Source organism: Peromyscus californicus, unplaced genomic scaffold, assembly GCF_007827085.1.
Source record: "Peromyscus californicus insignis strain IS unplaced genomic scaffold, ASM782708v3 Scaffold_6__1_contigs__length_162567912, whole genome shotgun sequence".
In the NCBI taxonomy this organism is placed as follows: domain Eukaryota; kingdom Metazoa; phylum Chordata; class Mammalia; order Rodentia; family Cricetidae; genus Peromyscus; species Peromyscus californicus.
Window position 1 is genome coordinate 77,061,711 of NW_026294584.1, and position 19,017 is coordinate 77,080,727.

The following is a 19,017-nucleotide window of genomic DNA, read 5'->3' on the forward strand; positions in this document are numbered from 1 at the left end:
AGTGTTTTGTTGTATATCTAAACTGTCACCACAATAAGATAAAAAGTCATGTAAGGTGTTGACTATGTTAATTACATTGATTGCTGCAACCATTTGGGGATGTATGTATACTTTCTAAAACATTGTGCTGTATTCCATAAACACAATTTTCTTTAGTTAATTGTACCTAATTAAAGCTGGGGGCAAATCTCACCTTAGATATATGAAACCATATCTCTCCACTGATATTAAAAATAGATAGAATATACAAGTGCAGCAATGTCCTAAAGAGATGAATTTAGGAAATAACAGCATAAAGAAAGAAACTATTATAGCTTAGTTCTAGATAAGAAAACACAAACAAGAAGGAAGGAAGGAAATGTGCCTGCCCTCTTATCTCCCAGGAAGCAATGAGACAAATATCCCCAGAAAGCATGCTGGATAAATTCAAGGTTGGTCACCTCTTTCCCTAGTGTTGCTGGTCCTAGGGACCCCAGACACCAAGAGAATGGCAGTGTGGTTAATCCACTTCTATGAGCAAGAAATCTATGAGCCCCACTGGTCAAATTCCTGTGCTTCCAAATTTCTTAAACACTGTACATAACCATTATTTCTTAAAAATAGGCCAAATGGGATCACTGACAATCGGCTATAAAATAAATAAATAAGTACTTGTTTCTCTTCATCAAGATCAGTTTGATTAGAATCTGAAAGATGAAATAAAATATTTCACATTCCATTAGGAATAAGTTTGATGATTTTATTTAAACTGTGGATATGTTTAGCATCAAGAAATACGGCCACAACTACTGGCATTTATTTGAGTATTTCTTGAGATTTTATAGATACTTAGAATTTCATCACTAAATTGGGTTTTATCAGCTTTCTGATAAAGTAGTAGAATTTCCTCATTACTTATGGAAGGGCCTTAGGCACGGAGCACAAACTCTCATACCTAGCAATTGACCCATTATAATATGAAGATCAACCATTTTGACCCTAAACCCACTGGGTTTTATCTCAATTTCTTACTTCAATTTCTATGTTTATGGATTCATTTTCATACTAGAAAATTTTAAGAACATACCATACCCATAAGAGAAATATCTGCAAATGTTTCATTTTGTAACACTGGTAGATTTCTGCTTTAGAACATTAAAATAAGGATTGGTATTTTAAAAGATAAAAAACAAGCCCAAGTTGATGGGAAGTATTTTTAATTAATCATTTGTGATTTATTTTGCATATTTTAAATACAAGCAAAGTGGAAAATGGAATGATACATGCTGCTCAGCCTTTCTACATCCAAAGCAATGAATTTTTCCACTAACTGTAGTATTACATAATTCAATCTATATAACAATATGAAGCTATGCATTGGACATGGTTAGAAAAGTGATAGTTCAGATAGATGTGTGTTAGAATCATCCAGTTAACTCCAACAGGCTGAAGGAACTTGATACTTCCCCTCTACAAATTCTACATTGTAAAATCAGGAAATAGTTTTCAATTGAGGTTATGTTGATGGCCTTCCTTTCGTCCTTTGGTACTTTGGTTCTTGTGTTTTTCTGATAGAGACTCCATTGTTATACCTTGAATATGTCACTAGAGCCCCATATTTATCTAGAAGCAAATTTAAAATTCTGGAAATGTAAGAATCACCATAAGAAACCATGATCTGTGTTTGGTATGCACTTTAAGTCTCTCAGTTTGCAAAAGCATGTATTTGGTAATGGGTTAATATCTGATATGCAAATATGTCATTTAGTAAGAGAATGTGTCATTACAAAGAAATCAAATAAAAGATATCCATTCTGAAAATTCAAGAATTAGGCACGGAAACAAATTGCTATGTCCACAAAGAGGAATTCCAGACTGACCATTCATGTGAAAGCAGCCATTCTTTCTGAAATGTCACCAATTCTTTAGCACTTACAATATTGTTCACTTCTGTAGTTTTCTTCCAGAACTTAAAACAATCAAGGATATTGTACAGTGTGCATGACATTCCCTCCCCAGGGTTAACAGTTTGTCAAAATAAGAGCTCTATAAAAGTGCAGTCCTTCCCTACAGTGTACATCTTGTGACTGCTTTCTGATGCGTTGGAGGGATCATGGTATCCAGGGTTTAATCTCTGTAGTATAAAATATGCAGCCTTACCTTGCCCAGCTGGTCCTTCTTGACGAAACCAGTGGCAGCAGCAATGTTCCCAGCTCCCTCCACTGTCTTCTGGGCGACGGCTGTCACACCAGTCACCACTGCCCCTCCAACATTTGTCACTTGCTCTTTGGTCTTTTCAGCCACTTAAGAAAATCAAGAGCAACAGCATATTAAAAGATGGTGGTGGGGCAGACTTTAAAAAATCCCAGTTTCAGCAGCTGTGGATTTCTATAGACACATATGCCATAGGCAACAAGAGTCTGAGGAAACAAGACACCAAGGCAGAAGTGACATGTTTCAGCCAAACACTGGATCTGAGTTATCATTATGCATAGATTAGAAAATATTGAGAGTTTAGTTATAACACAGTGCAAACAAGATTTGGGTTGCATTGAGGCAAATGGACAGAAAACAACACACTAGGTACAGTGCCAAGTTGTCTGAGCATCTCAGCATTATTTCAGGTTCAATGCCAACTCTTTGGTCTCATTTACCAAGTTCACTTCCGTGATCCTTTCTCAGTAAACACTGCTCACACATTTAGTATCACTACTTTGAATGTAAAAAATTCAAAATGTTCCTGAATTCTTAACTTTGGAGCACCACCAATTCAATACTAGCACAAAGTTTCACATCATGAACTTTGTTACATGCTCAGAATGATTCTAAATTAGAGTATGACATGGTCTTCAGACAGTATGTACAGGGTATATGTAATATAAGTGAATTTCATGTTTAGACTTGGGTCCCACTGCCAAGACATCTCATTACAGGCATGCAAGTCAGAAGTAGCTGAAATCTAAAGCAAGTCTTGCCTTTAAGCATCTCTGAAAAGGAGGCCCTACATGCTCATACACACTCCTCGGATGTTTTGGAGATAGGTGATAGAAGAAGACATGGTAGAGTAAAAAGATGGTTCTTTTAAAAGATTATTTTTTTAATTAAGTGTATTTGTGTCTGTTGGGGGCAGGTAGGTACACATGTGTGCAGGTGCACAAGGATTCCAGAATGTGCAGTCAGATCCCCTGGGGCTGGAGTTACAGGAGGATGAAGGCTTCCCAGCATGGGTGCTGAGAACATAATTCTGGCAAGTGCTCTGAAACACTGAGCCATCTCTCTAGCCAAACAAAAACGTTAAGACAAAATTTCAGCCACTTTAATGGAAGCAGAGAAGCTAGAATTCTAGTAAATGAGAAAACGAAGAGATTTACTGAGTATACTTGTATTTTATTTCCATGAAAAAAAAATAGGGCTCTTTAATATGTTTTTTAAACAGGTTAAAATTCAGAGAAAATACTACAAAATAGTTCAGGTGGGATTTATTAGCAGAGATTTATTTTCATAATTCTCCATGGCATCCTTGAAGTACGCCTAATTGCTAAGCCAGTCTTTCTTAACCAATTCCATGTATGTTTATAACAGAAACTCAAAAGGAAATGTCTTTCCACTAACTCCAGAGTTCCATGCAAGTAGAACATGAGATCCCACTTGTTACATAATTCTAAGCTAAACAAATAAGTAAAAGAGCATGTCTGCAACTGAACGTCTACATCCTATATTCACAAAGCCTGATGTCTTCCAGTTCTCATCTGCATGGATGTCATGCTTGCCTTTTGTTTACTCTACATTTGTTTTGGTTTTTTGGTTTTTTTGGGGGGGTGGTGGAGGGGCGGGGGTTGCGGGGTTTTTGTTTGTTGTTTGTTTTTGGTTTTTTTTTTTGTTTTTGCTTTTGCCCCAAATTTCAGTTGTTTGAGTTCATACACTCCCTGTGTTTTCTCTCCTAAGCAAATTTTATGCTTGTTTTTCTTCGTGCTCTCCTGAGAAGCCTGTGTCCTCATACCCTGTGGAGATGAATCACACCACATCAGCTATTCACATGACTACTACACTTACACAGATTTCCCATCATCAGCCAGAAAGGCCAGTAATCTAATAATGTGGGCAAAGAAAATTAATTTGGAAGGGACAAGTTCTGTCAATTGAACTTAAGTTGGCTTGTAATGGCACCGCCTTACCCCTTAGGTCAGGCAGTGTGGGGAAGCCTGAAGGTCATGGAGATGGCAACCAGCATTCACAAAAGTGACTCCATAGCTGCCTTTCAGGTTTGAGCTCTAAAAGTCTGGCTATGGACTCCCTGCCATTCTGTATGCTTTCTGAAGAGCACCGGGTATCCACGGTGTAATTTTAAAGGCCAGAGCAGAGCAATGTTAGAAAATTTGCTTTTAAATGTTGCTGGAATCATACTGAATTCTGTTTCAGGTTGTTATTTTTTCTTCCAAGAATACGATAAAAAGTTTTGCTTGAGATTAACATTTTCTTGTTAAAACATCTCAAAGCAAGGCAAAATAGGTTTTGCCTTTTTACATATTCATTTTTTCTGCCAGCCATAAACTTTACTTTTTGTGCACACTTCTTTATATAAATATCAATTTTAATCTGTTGTTTTTAAAACACAAAAATTGTACAGTAAGTGTAATTTATACATGATTCCCATTTTTTCTGTTTTATCATAATAATAAAGAACATTATAAAATGACAGCTTATGATAGTGATACAGATATGCTCATAAAGATATGAATATAAGCATCTGTAGGACTATATTTTGCCTTTAAGATCTTTACCCTGTTTATCTATTCATTGACACTGCCTTAGAAAACAAAAGGAGACAAACTTATTTATGCTTTCTTCTTTCAATAAATGACATTTATTTTGTAGCTAAAGACGTTATAATCAGGATCAAAAGAGTATTTTCCTACTGTCTTAGTTAGGGTTTCTATTGCTGCAATGAAACACCATGACTATAAAGCAAGTTGGGGAGGAAAGGGTTTATTCAGCTTACAATTCCACATTGCTGTTTACCACTGAAGGAAGTCAGGACAGGAACTCAAACAAGACAGGATCATGGAGGCAGGAGCTGATGTAGACGTCATGGAGGGTTGCTGCTTACTGGCTTGCTTATCATGGCTTGCTCAGCCTGCTCTTCTATGGAACCCAGGTCCAGCAGCCTAGGGATAACACCACCCACAATGGCCTGGGCCCTCCGCCATTGACCACTAACTGAGAAAATGCTTTACAGCTGGATGTCATGGAGGCATTTCCTCAGTGAGGCTCCTTCCTCTCTGATGACTCTAGCTTGTATCAAGTTAACACATAAAACCAGCCACCAGTGGTAGGTAATGGGGTAAGCTGTAGGAGAGTCTCTTGCTTCTTTGTGTAAATATTACTAACAATAATGGAAACATTTACTGAGCAGGTATGATGCACCTGTAATGTGCATTTTATATCCAGCCCAATAAATCACCAACTCTCCCTCTATTCTCATATTGAGGTGATTACCAGAAGCATTTGTCCCTATAATAGAAATCTGGGTTTTATATTAAATAATACTACTCAATAAATTAAGCAATTTATTTATATGCAGTGGGGAGGAATGGTACTTACTGTGGCCTCTTTTTGACAATGCATTTATTCATAGCCAGACTAACTGTGATAGCGTTTGATATTATACTGCTGCCAAAGTTCTTCACTGCTAGAATGGCAGCACATGTTGACTATACTTGCATCACTATGTTCTTGCTGCCTAACAGTGTCTCTCACAGAGTGCTTTGTGAAACACTAGATTCATATGATACAATAAGTATTGAAAGGAAGTTTTCATTAGCGAACGTTTCAAGATCCCTGGATTATAGGATATTATGTGTGTTTATTTATTGTGAGACATCTCAAGTTCTTTAATAGACTAAAGGGAAACTACAGTATGTAAAAATTTTAAACATTGTAAAACTATGGAAACATAAGCTTGCTGACTATTATTCTTTAGAAAACATTTGTAAAATATTGTCTATTGCACAAACACACCTTCCCTCCCTCCCTCTTTCTTGCTCCACCTACCCTACACAGGGAAAAAGAAAACCTCCTGTTCTACATCCTACTATTCAAGAGGACACTAAACATTTCCAAACTTGTCTACAGAGAGCTCTGCAGCCTGTCCCCACAGAAGACTCTAAACCTCTCCCCTTGGCTACCTGTACCCTTTGACTACCTGTGCTGTGAACAATGTGGCTTCTCCTTCAACTATCAAAACTGAAAAACATTACTCTAAGGTGAGGCCTCTTTATGATACTCTCCACTTGTCTAATCTCTGTGTCTTACTACATTCATGTTTAAGTTTGGCTTTCTTTCAGCCTCCAGAGACCAAGAAGCCTTTTATTTGTCTCACTGTCTGCACTTCCTGTTGGCCAGCAGCAGAGAGAAGGTATCAGCACTGTGAGCTTCGAGCCTGTGTTCCTGGGCTTTGATTTTACTTTTGAGGTCTCATTCTTTATCAGAACCTTGTACTAAAAGGGATGAAGCTATTTTCTTCCTCTGCTGGCCAAAGTTGCTCAGGAAAGGGTCACTGGGAGACGCAAGTTGTCCCTGTATAATGCAATGGATTTGCTTTCAGTTTTCAAGATCATAGATGAGAAAATTAAATCCAGGGAAAGACAGGACTCCAGCAGAAAATCAGGCAGCAATAAAGAATAAACAAAAATTTGAATCAAGCCCTGACTCTGGCATTTGCATATTTCCCATACTGAAGTAAGAGTAACATTTTCTCTGTTTCTATTTTATAGGTTGTTGATGGGCACTTGCTGTGCTGCATGGTTTTATCATGGCCAAGGCTTCCTGATCAGTTACATTCCTAACAGGTCTATCCTCACCATAGGAAGTCTGATGTATGATGAATGTATCTTAGGGAGTCTGATGTATGATGAATGTATCTTAGGGAGTCTGATGTATGATGAATGTATCTTAGGGAGTCTGATGTATGATGAATGTATCTTAGGGAGTCTGATGTATGATGAATGTATCTTAGGGAGTCTGGCCGCAGCCAGCCTGTGGCGACTGGATCGTACTTGTTTTCCTAGTCTTATATCACTCACTATCTTCCTACCGTTGCTGCAACATCTTTGACATTTTTGTTCTTTATTGTATGTCGTATTTTAGATTTATTGAAATTCTTTCTGCAATTATGCTAAGTGGACATAAATACAATAAAAACTATATGTTTTTTTAAAATAACATACTCCTAAGGATATTTTCTAAAAAGAACTCTTAATCAGATGAAAAGTTTAATCAGTTTAATTTACAGTCGAAATACCAAACACTGGAGAAATGTTTATATAAAACATTTGAAGAAACAATAGCATTATTACGTTTTATTTATTTTGCTATTTGTGTTTTTTTATCTTGTTTTGTTTTGTTTCATCCAAATACCCAAATACCAAACCATTACGATTAAATACGACTGGCAAATTTAAAGCCATTATCTTTCACCATTAGACTTTTGGGCTATTAATCTTTAATCCATATTTGCCTATTTAAAAATACTTCATAAACAATAAGATTTAAACAAGGCTAGTAGTATGCAAGGTACATTGGCACATGGCTCTAATCCCAATACTTAAAAGGTTGAAGCAGAACCCAGTCTGACTTACATAGCAAGACTCAGTCTCAACAAAGCAAAATAAATAAAAAATAAATACACTAAAAAATAAACTAACCAATGTTCCTCTGTAGACAGAGGCTTTGACAGCTGTACTTTGAACCATAAGCATAAAGTGCAGTTGGCCTAAAGGGCATTTTGGATATCACCTCTGGATAAAAGCCAATGAAACTTACCTGTGGTGACTCCATGAACCACTCCCTCCTTAGTTTTGGAACCTAAAAAACAAAGAAATTGAATGCATAAGTCTTAAACTGTCCTTGGATTTCAAGTTAGCCAATTAAAATATCTCAATATTTAGAAGTTCATGTACAAAGATAGCCTCAAAAGACAAGCAAAACCAAGCACAAACAAAACCCACTAAACTGGGGAGATATAGCCACCAGAACATATGAAATCTAGCAGGGGCTTCTCCAGGTGAGTTCAGCAGGGAAGGCTGGAGAGCATAATTAACATGCAGCAAACTGAGTTAGTCAGCAGTATGAAACTCCTGTGCTGTTCCAGTGGGGTGATCATAGGCAGCAACAGGGCACTGTGTAACTCATAAAGCTACAAGAGAGTTTAATGGTACTTATAAAGATCTGGCAAGTATTTTGTTTGTTTGTTGTTGTTGTTTTGAGTTAGGATTTCTCTGCATAGCCTTGACTGTCCTAGAACTCCATCTGTAGACCAGGCTGGCCTTGAACTCAAAGATCTGCCTGCCTCAGCCTCCCCAGAGCTGGGATTAAAGATGTGTGCCACCATGCCCACCAAGATCTGACAAGTATTTGAGGTGACAGAGATGTCTAACCTGACCACACTGTAAACATGTATGGAAACATCACAAGGGGCCTCACTGAGAGGTGACCATTTTGTGCCTTCATGTATCAGATAAATGTAAACTTAATTTTAGAAAAAAATAAAAATAAAAACAAGATTTTCACAAAGCATAATGACTTTTTATCTAACCCTTGCTTGATACTTCATATATTGACTTACCAAAGGGGAAAAGGTGAGAGGGCCCTGCACACGCTGTAGAAGCACAGCAGAATAGAGACCGGCCAGGCCACAACACACAAGCAGAAGGAAAGAAGGTACCAGTGTCTGCCCAACCTCTGCTACAGGTTCACTTCATCTAATCTCTAAAACAGCCATTCAATGTCCATTTCATACGTAAGGAAATTAAAAACCATGATTAAGGATGTGTCTAATATTAAGTAATAGCATGATATGGGCACAATGTCTGTATGTAAGATAAGAATCTCACCTTTGCCATTACTAAACAAATAATGATTGCACATGTTACTAAAATTGTTTGTAAAGCATTTTAATCATAACCTCTCTAATGCTAAGTATCTTCAGTATATATATATATATATATATATATATACACACACACACACACACACACACACACACACACCAGAGTCTCTTCTTCCATTCATCCACTGGTGAGTAGCTGGGCTGATTTCATAATGTGCCAGGGTTGAGTGGACAAATAAACATGGGTATGCAGTAAATCATTTTTGTATGCTGACTCTGGTGTTTACACAGAAGTGGCAGAGAATTCTCCATGCACAATTCATAATTCATTTTTACTCAGTCATAATGAAGAATGAAATGATGATATGTGTAGGAAAATGGATGGGTCATTATGTTAAGTGAAATGAGCCAGCTCACAAAGATAAATATGGCATCATTTTTTCTCTCTCACATGTGCAATATAGAGTGATTAAAAAAAGGATGCAAAAGTAACAGGGCACTACTAAAGATGTGGAAAGGAAGGGCAAGGGAGAGAAAGAATAGTAGAGGAAGGTTTAGGGTCAAAGTGAATACATACATTGTGAATGATGATATTGTACATACTTATATTAAAATATCCTTATGGAACAGTACCATGAACAATGAGTATACACAATGAAAACAAAACAGCAGTAATAACAAAGGAATATTAAAAGGATTGTCTCTACAAATAATAAAAAAAATTGAGCAATAGAAGGGTGTATACAACCCCTGTATAATAAATGCGTGTGTGGGAGAATCATAATGAAACCTCTCACTTTGTGCAATTAATATCCACAATTTATATATACACATATTATATATATATATATATATATATATATATATAATACAAATTTTAAGTGCAAGTTATCCTATAGGACTGAAGACATAATTCTTGGTACAGAAGTGTTTTCAGATGTCCAAGACCCAGGATTTGATCCTCAGTATTAACAAGACAACAAAGAAGAAAAGAATAAAGATGGGGAGAGAGGAACATTGACTAACATAATTCTATCTAGACACAGAAGAATGTGAAGGATAAGAGAAAATAAGGACACACAAATTGAGAAAGATTTAGGTCTGTGTATTGAAAAAAATCTAACAATTTGTACTTTAAAAATGCACTATTTAGAAAAAATTTCTGGCTAAGTGTATAGGAAATAATTAGAAAAAAAAAACTAGAACAAAACCACATCATAAATATATCTTCCTAGAGGCCAAGTGCAGAGTACATATAAAGTACAGATATCGACATTTGTAATGAACTCTGTGATTCTTGTACATAATTAAGTCAAAAACCAAATTCTTCTGTTTTGGAATAAACACCATGGCCAAACGCAACATGCGGAAAGGGGCTGTTTATTTCAGCTTGCAGTTTAGAAGTGCATCATCTAGGGAAACTGAAGTAGAAATTCAAGCATGGCAAGAACCTGGAGGCAGGAGCTGGTGCAAAGGCCTTGGAGGAACAATGCTTACTGGCTTCCTCTCTGTTCCTATTTTCTTATAGCACCCAGAACCACCTGCCCAGGGGTGGTGGTGCCACTCACAATGGGCTGGGCCCTCCTTCATCAGTTAGCCATCAAGAAAATACCCTCACAGAAATCTCAGAGGTCCATCTAATGAAGGCACTTCCTCAGGTGATATTTCCTTTTCCCAGGTATCTCTACCTCATGTCACATTGACAAACACTAACTAGCATATGAGGTGACTTCTAATTCCAAAATTGTTTGAATTTCAGATGTGCATTCCTATAATCTGAATAATACGATCAATAAAATGATCTAATTAGATGTACAAAAGTATGTGAAAGCATTTAGAAAATATTTTTGAACATATATAAGCATAGCCTCGAGTGAAATTTGTATATATCATATTTAAAATTATATTTTAAAAGGGCTCAATTCAACTCCCTACTTTAAAAAAAAAGCATATGTAGGAACTTTTATCTTGAAAATAAAGACCCCCCAATACAGAGTCCAGGTTTCAATACTCACTTCACTAAAGAATAATCAAATCTGCATCATTAGTAAAAGAATCACAGGAAATAGTTCAAGTAAGGCCCCCAGACTTGGTGGGAGCTCTGGTTCTTACACACACAACACTTATGAAGGAAGAGCTGGAGCTGAAACCAAAAGACAGATCACCAAACTAGAAGCAGCACAGAGTGAAGGGCATACTAACTGGCATGAATGGGCATGCCCCAGTGATTTACATGTGTGCTGTCTATGTGTATTTCACAGGCACTGTTCATTTTGCAAGGCACTCTAGAGCTGGTGCAGAGTACATGACCGAATAATGAATGGGTAAACTGCATAAGCAGGGGAAGGCTCGGGGCTATTATTCAAATTATTAAACATTCTCAGCCATTTATATGTATGTTGGGAAATGATAAAATATTAAAACTAATATTTACCTTACATTTTGTAGATTAAAATTTTTATTTTTTGCGAAAAAAAATGTACTAAGTAGTTTCAACAGTGTTTGCCTTCTTCTTTTTGCATACGCTTTATGGAGTGGGTATCTATTTCATCCTATAGAATTGTGTGGAATAGAGTCCACATTGGCAGAGGGAGGGTAGGGTAGCAGGAACAACTGAGAACTTGCATCTTGATCCAAAATCAGCAGACCAAGAGCACACTGGGAGTGATGGGTGGCATTTGAAGCTTCATAGCCTGCCCCTGTAACACACCTTCTCCAACAAGGCCACACCTCATAATCCTTCCTAAACAGTTCCATTAGTTGGGAATAAGCTCATGAACCTCTGGGTAGCATTCTCATTCAAACTACCACAACTCTTCATGTCATCATCTGTCCCTGACAGTTCCTTTAGCATGGGATTGAGATGGCATTACTTCCTCTGAGGCAATAGCTTCTGGTATATCACATTCTCAGTGTATGCTTACGCATTCACCTCCAGACCTTTAACTGCATGTATACTATCTAGGACTGCAAAAAAAGACCACATCTGCTATCTCTATTCTGTGTCAAATTGACAAACACTAACCAGAATATGAGGTAATTGCTAATTCCAAAATTATTTAAAATTCAGTTGTACATTTCTGCAATCTGAATATTTCAGTGAACTGTTTCTTCTACAAAGCAATTACTGGCAGCAATTTTTACTTTGTTGCTTTGATACGCTTTCACCTCAGGTGGTCAGTTTTCTCTTTCTGGAATGCATTTCTGTAAAATATCACATAGATTCCTTGCCAGGGGACAACAGACAACACACCCACAGGTGTTGCTGTTTGTGAGAATTGTATAACAGATGGAAAGTGGCAACCCACCAACAAATTCCGAAAGAAGTGATTTAACTTAGTCACCTATTATAATGGGCTTTAGTTCTTCTTTGTGTGATGATTTTGAGGGTGAAGAGCGAGCAGTAAAGTTTGTACCTTGCATAATTGCTCTTAATTTATGCACTGCAGTAACAGATATTTAAATTGTGTTCTTCGGGACGGGTTCTATTAAAGTCACAACTGGAATGTGAATAGACTGCACAAGGAGTAGCGCAGCTTGTGTTAAGGAATGCTTCTCTTCTGTATCCTTCCCCTTCACTACAGCCTTTCAGACCATGACTAACAGAAAGACGTGCTCACTGCTCACCCCAGTCTATCTTCTCCGCCTCAGCAGTAGGGAGAATTTGACATTTGATAAATCATGGCATGCCTTTTTAACGGAAGACAAATGACACTCTGATGAAGATACTGTGTCTCAAAACAATGCCTCATCTTTGTTTTCATAATTATCAGTTAAGCTATAAATGATAATTTACCTTCAGTTTGCAGGTGAACTCTAAGTGATAATATATAGCTAAAAAGTAGGTGGCAAGTGGCAAATAAGAAGCAAGATGTGGAAGCTGGGGGGTGACACAGAGGATGGCTTCTCTAAGATGAGGTGCCCTACCCCCAATCTTATCTTTTTTTTTTTCAGATATCACAAGGGTGTAGACTGGAGAGGAAGGGCTGTGAGAACCCTGCTGTAACATTGTTTCCTATGTTGACTCTCTCACTGCATGTAATAAGCCTCACATGTGAGACTTAAGAGTTGGATATGTGGCCACAGCTGCTCACCAAGCAGTGAAACAGAATTTGAAGGTGATTTTTCTTCAACTTAATGCTACAAAACTAACATTGCGGGAAGAAAAAAAATTTGACTTTAATCTCAATTTATGATTATATGTCATGTGATTGAGATTGTTGTTTATAAAACTGTAATATGTTAATCGAAATGTTCATACAAATATCACAAAGAGAAACAGCACGTTGGCTACTGTGGCAGCTAGGTCTTCAATAACTTAAAAGGCAGCTGTCCAAAGCACTTTTTATAAGGGGATGAGATGAGGCTTCTGCCAAGCCCTTTCAGCCATCAGTGAAATTTAAGTTTTTCTTTGATTACTTCTAATCTTTTTTTTTAATCTTTTGGTTTTCTGGGACAGAGATTGAACCCAGTGTTACATGCACACAGACAAGCACAGTGCCGCTGAGCCATAATTCCAGCCCATATTATTTCTAAGCCTTCAGGCTAATTATTGGTAATAGTTTTATATATTAAATGAAAAATAAGAAAAATTTATGTTGGCAAAGTAATTGTTGAGTTGAACAGCTTATTTGATAAAAGTCAAAGTTCCTAAATATGGAAGTTCACTCAGTTATACATTTTCACAAAAGCTCTACAAAGTAATTGTATTTTTCTGAACTATATGTTTGTGGAAAAGGGAAGGAAGTCCAAAGATATTAAGCAACCTCCTTAAGATCCTAAAGGTAGAAGTGATGTAGCTTGGATTAAATTTAGGTTTTTATGATAATAAGGCCATAGCCCAATTTCCTTTCATTTTTCTATAGCCTCTGAGTTAACTCCAACTTATTGTTTTGGTAAATAAAAAACTGAAACAATGCCACACTGGTTATTTCCTATGGTTGTTTTCACACTGCAACAGTAAAGCTGATTATCCAAGACAGATTTGCCAAAATAAGTTTGAACGTTAACAAAAGTTGACCAAAATCTGAACTATAATTCTTATCTTCACACCCCACTTTTCATCCTAAATTCTATGCATGTGTTCAACTTTTAATTAGACTCCAGAACATAACCAGCAATTGATTAATTATACATGTGTTAAATATAATAACAGATGTTGATAATTTTAATAACATTAGACATATTGAAAAATTACACTTTTTATATAATTGCCTCACAGCGAACAACAGAATGAATCTTTGAAAAATGCAATCATTTTATTTGCTCAAACTCACAATTAACAATAAAATGCATAAGTGTTCTACTTGATAAAATCTGTTTATTATCTGGATAGAGTAATAAACTTCTAGATTCCCTTAAAATTAATGGTCTAGCCAAGCAATGGTGGCACATGCCTTTAATCCCAACACTTGGGAGGCAGAGGCAGCCAGATCTCTGTGAGTTTGAGGCTATAATGCAAGCTTGAGGACAGTCAGAGCTACAAAGAGAAACCCTGTCTCAAAAAAAAAAAGCATCAAAAGAGAAAAAAACAAAAACAAAAAAAAGAAAATCAGTAGTCTAAAAGAAAGAAAGATGTATTTATTAAGTAACTGAAGTAAAAAGTAAAAAATTTAGTCATGAGCCTGTAATTGCTGAATATGGGAGACTTGAGCCCTCCCCAAAAAAAATCTACAAATAACTGATTTTATATTTTGAACTCTATCTAAAACATTATACTTCACTGTTCACAAAAGAAGCACTTAACTCACACCTTTCTCTTGTAATATTCATTTCAAGACTTTCTGAAAAAATGTTTCAAGGTAGAAAAAGAGCTAAGTCAGCATAAAAATAACGTATGGAGAATGAGCAAAGGTGATCTGCTAGAAACTTTGAGGAGAAGCATTCATAAAAGTGTTCCCAAGTGTAAATAATCTTTCCCACTGATCTGTTGGAGACTCAGTACAGCTCCCCTCTCTTGACACTTCTCAGTGTGGTCTCTCTGGCATTTCTGCCACCTGGTCTGCTCCGACTCTATTTGAATATTGACCCATTTGAATGTTGACCCTGGGCCTTCTACCAAGATAGATGTCCCCAGAGAAGGTGTGAAAGCTCAGAGATGCCAAGAGAGGCAGATGAGTCACACATCTGTGCTCCCTTGTGTACCTGTCTCCCTACTGCAGATGAATGTGTGTACACGTGTGTCATTTCCTCCCACCAAAGTGTTGGAAGTGTTTCTAAGATTGCACCCAATTTACCACAGGGGAAGACACAAAACAGAGAGTGTTGACCTCTGTTTCAAGGTATACACTTAGGCCCAAAAGGCACCAAGTGTCAACCTCTTATTGTTCCTGGCAGGTGACTACACACACACACACACACACACACACACACACACACACACACACACACATACAAAACTTCTGAAGTTCCTTGAGCTTCATCTCTAAAGGGAGATCCACTGAAGACATTTTCCTCTTCTCTATTTGGGAGCCAAAGTAGGTGTATTTTCACAGATATTAAATACAGTCACACTAAAGTCTTATTTTTTTAAAAAAAAATTATAGTTCATTGAAATTAGGAGGTATTATCTTCAGTGATGATGAAAGAAGCCAAAGCCCCACGAGTCTTGGGGGCTCCTTGTTTTCTTTGTTTTGTGATAGGATTTCACACAGCCCAGACTGACCCTGACTTCACTATGTACCTGAAGATGACCCTCAAGCCCTGAGCCTTGGGCCTTCACTTCCCAATGTTGGGAATGCAGGCAAGCGCCACCACGCTTGGTGCTGTGAAAGGGTTTGATTCATAAGCATAATCTTAGCTATTTTTTCATGGGCTTCCAGCTTTAAAAATTCCAATGTAATCACACACAGGAACATTGAAATAAAAACCCTAAGTAACAAAATTAAGTACTCTAAGGAAAGAAAACATTGTTCCCATTTGTTTCTGAGGTCTAATCAGCAGGTTCACGTTCTCTCACCTCCACATACCTGTCACACTCCTGAGAAGCAGTGATGTGCATGAATCAGACACCACACACCAGCACTGAGTTATTAGCCATCCCAGCTCATCAGTCACAATGTCACTACCCACCTACATAGAGGACTCCCTCTTTTGTCTTTCCTGCTGCTTCTGCCACACCCTGCTTGGTTTTTTCAGCAGCAGCCACAACTCCTTCCTTGGCCTTGGAAAGTCCTTTCATGAACACATCCATGGTTAAAGATGTATCTTCCTCCACACTAGAAAATACACAATACATTTTCAATTAAAAATTTGGGTAAAAGAAAACAAGATTAAAGCAGCTAGCGTGGGAAGAATAAAAAAAAATTGAGAAAGAAATCACTGAAAAATCAATAGGGACCACCCCTCCCCCATATCTGTGTAAGTACACTTACATTTGGGGTTTTTTTTGTTTGTTGTTTTTTGTTTGTTTGCTTTGTTGTTTGGGGGTTTTTGTTTTTTGTTTTTTTGGGTTTTTTTTAGGACTGGGCATGGTGTTACTTGTCAGCCGTTTCCCTCAAATCTAAGAAAAGTCAAGTGACTTAAGGATGGGAGAGATCCAGATGGATCACCTGGCAGTTCTTCCAGCAATTGAGAAGTGGGGTTACATTGGAAGATGAATGACCTCTACCCCATCAAAGTCCCGTGTCCCAAAGGCGACATTCTAAGGAAAAAGCCTATCCAGAAAACAAAATGGTGTTGGGGGGAGGGGTCGTGTGGGGGGAGGATTGGGGGAAAGCTGAAGTCCTGAGGCAAGAGTCAAAATGACCCAGTTAGTAACTGGTTAGTCTTTGGGGAGGAGAGGGAGGCGAACTGCTCACTTCAAGATGAAGGGAACAGCGGGCCAACTGCCAGCAGCCCAGCTTTTCTAACCTGGCAAGACCTTCCACTCCCCACTAGCTCTCCAGCCTGCTATCTGCCCGGAGCAGGCGCTGTCCATACACTTAAACAGTCTCACTTCGGCGGCGCCTCTCACCCTAGGGGCACTGTCCTCAACTGGAATCTCCTAGAAGACCCCCGCACCCCGTGCTCATTAACCCCTTATCACCTGTTGCCAAGTGTCCTCGGCACTTCTATCAATCACTGGCCAAATGCAGCCTCCTTACTCCACAGATCAAAGCTAGAACGCTCCCGGGGTGGGGGGTGAAAGTTAGATGCTCATGTTTCTCCCAACCCACAGCACCCAGCTTCCAGGACCCAGCACCCAACACGAAACACCGTAGTGTTTCTGCTCGAAAAAGCAGATGCCACAGGCAGCCTGGCCTTTCCCTCGGGCTTTGGGAGGATGGAAGGGGCCCGTCTCCAGCCGGAAGAAAGCCAAGTAATGTACTTTCCTCGCGCTGGCCGCGTTCCCACCGCCGAGGTAGCCGCCGCTGATCTCCTCCAGGCGTCCAGACTCCTCTTAGCCAGGGCTCTCCGGGATCCCCAGAGCTGTGCGATCTACAGGTACTTACCGGCGCCCTTGGCTTCCGCACAATTCCGATTCCTCCTCTTTCGAACGAACCCCTGATCTTATTTCAATGGCAGTGGGAAGGAAGGCTCTGGACAGAGGGGCAGGGGCAGCACCTGCTGGTCTCCTGCCGTCTGCTGCTGGGCGCTCTGGCTCCCGGACTCCTCCACGTCGCCCCCGCAGCTGATTTGTCAGCGCCTCTCCCCGCCCCTCGCCTGCCTCGTGCCTTCGCCCCTTTCCTGGGGAGGGATGGGATGGAGATGCGGGAGAGCTGCGGGTACGAGGAGCGTGCTCCCCAGGAGGAGGGAAGAGAGCGTGGCCTGAGCTCAAGTTCAGGGATCCTGGTCTCTACAGAGAATGAACTTGGGCTGATGTCTGTCCTGCCCATCACCCGCCTTCCCTGCCTCCGCCTGTTCCAGGTTCCTCTCGGCGACCCTCCTCGGGGATGAGCTGGGACGCGGACCGCCTGAGGCTGCCTGTGTGCGGAGCCAGACCCAGGGGAGAGAGTACACACCCTTTGGGTTGCTTTTGTTCACACAGTCTGAGATTTCCATTTGCTTTTAAGCCTGCAAGGACCTCAAAGGGCTTTGAGTGTGAAGAGGAGCCGATTAAGGAAGAGTTACAGGTCGAGAAGGCAAGGGGAGCCTCAGCAAATCCTCTTTCCGACTCCACTATCACCATTTTCTTTTCCACCAATCAGCAGCTGCCAGGCGCTGATTTTTTTCCCATCTGTGGAGCAAGGAATAAATATCCCCCAACCGTCGAAAACCAGCTGCCTAGAGTTGTTTTGGCTCTTGAAATGTGGCTTACTGTAGAGACCCACATACAGGCTTGGGAGATAACGCCTGTGGGATTCACCCTCTGGGAGCGTCAGAAGCAGTTTCTTCCTCCGCCCCCAGGGATAGGCCGATTTTGCACACCTCTTACCTTTCCGACTTCTAGCTGCTTAGAGCTCCAGCTGACAAACCCTTCTCCCAGCCCCAGCACACACGCAGATGCACACGCTTCCAGACAATCTTTGTGTTGCTTAACACATCTCCACTTCTTTCCCAGCTGAGCAGAATACCGCGGTTCCCACAGCTGACTAGAGCGGAGAACCAAGCTCCTCCCCCCGCAGGACGCTGTGGTTGCTTCCCTTTCTTGTGTTCTGAACTTGTGTTGGACACCGAAAGCAAAATCAAGCTTTCGCTGTATTTAAAAAAAAAAAAAAAAAAAAAAAAAACGTTGTAGAGGGAAAAATGCTTTCTTTGATCTTTGCGCTCGTTTGACTTCCGAATTCTGAATAACAAATAAATAATAAAGCTGAAATCTGAAAGACATTTTGAAACGAGGGGCAAGCAGTTAATTTTCGAGCTCTATAGAGAGGAGGCAGGTAGAACCACACATGCTGAGTAGAAGCCATGTGACCGAAATTCATTGCTTCAGCACCTCACGCATGCTTGGCTTCCTTTTATAAATCAACCTTCCCACACAGTGGTAGCAAATATTGTGTTTACTTGAAATTAGAGGAAGAAAGTGGTGTTCCTGAAGTAGACAAGGTCAGATCCTGGGCCTTGGTATCCCTAATGAAGCAGGTTAGGACATCTGTCCTCAACAGGCCAGCTAAAGAGACATATAAATTGTACAGGGGGGGGGGGGCAGGGAGTTAGTCAATGTGTCCACATTGAGAAGAGGAACAAAGAGGTCCAGTGCCCCCAAGTTCATCTTTGGGGACCTGATATGA

At 39.4% G+C, this 19,017-nt stretch overlaps 1 protein-coding gene across 2 annotated transcripts in view; it reads right to left on the minus strand.

Annotated features, from left to right (window-relative positions):
• The window catches only part of Snca (synuclein alpha), a 103,120-nt gene extending 84,733 nt beyond the window's left edge, over window positions 1-18,387 (minus strand). Inside the window, exons 1-4 of one of the 2 annotated variants that reach the window (XM_052719872.1) lie at window positions 18,222-18,387; window positions 15,938-16,083; window positions 7,801-7,842; window positions 2,140-2,282 (exon numbers count right to left, since the gene is read on the minus strand). In XM_052719872.1, the coding sequence (XP_052575832.1) occupies window positions 2,140-2,282; window positions 7,801-7,842; window positions 15,938-16,058 (306 nt within the window). In that variant the 5' untranslated portion in view covers window positions 16,059-16,083; window positions 18,222-18,387. Of the gene's footprint in view, window positions 1-2,139; window positions 2,283-7,800; window positions 7,843-15,937; window positions 16,084-17,298; window positions 17,436-18,221 lie in introns of those variants that run through there. The other variant, XM_052719871.1, reaches the window with a different exon arrangement.
• Between the last annotated feature and the right edge of the window lie 630 nt (window positions 18,388-19,017).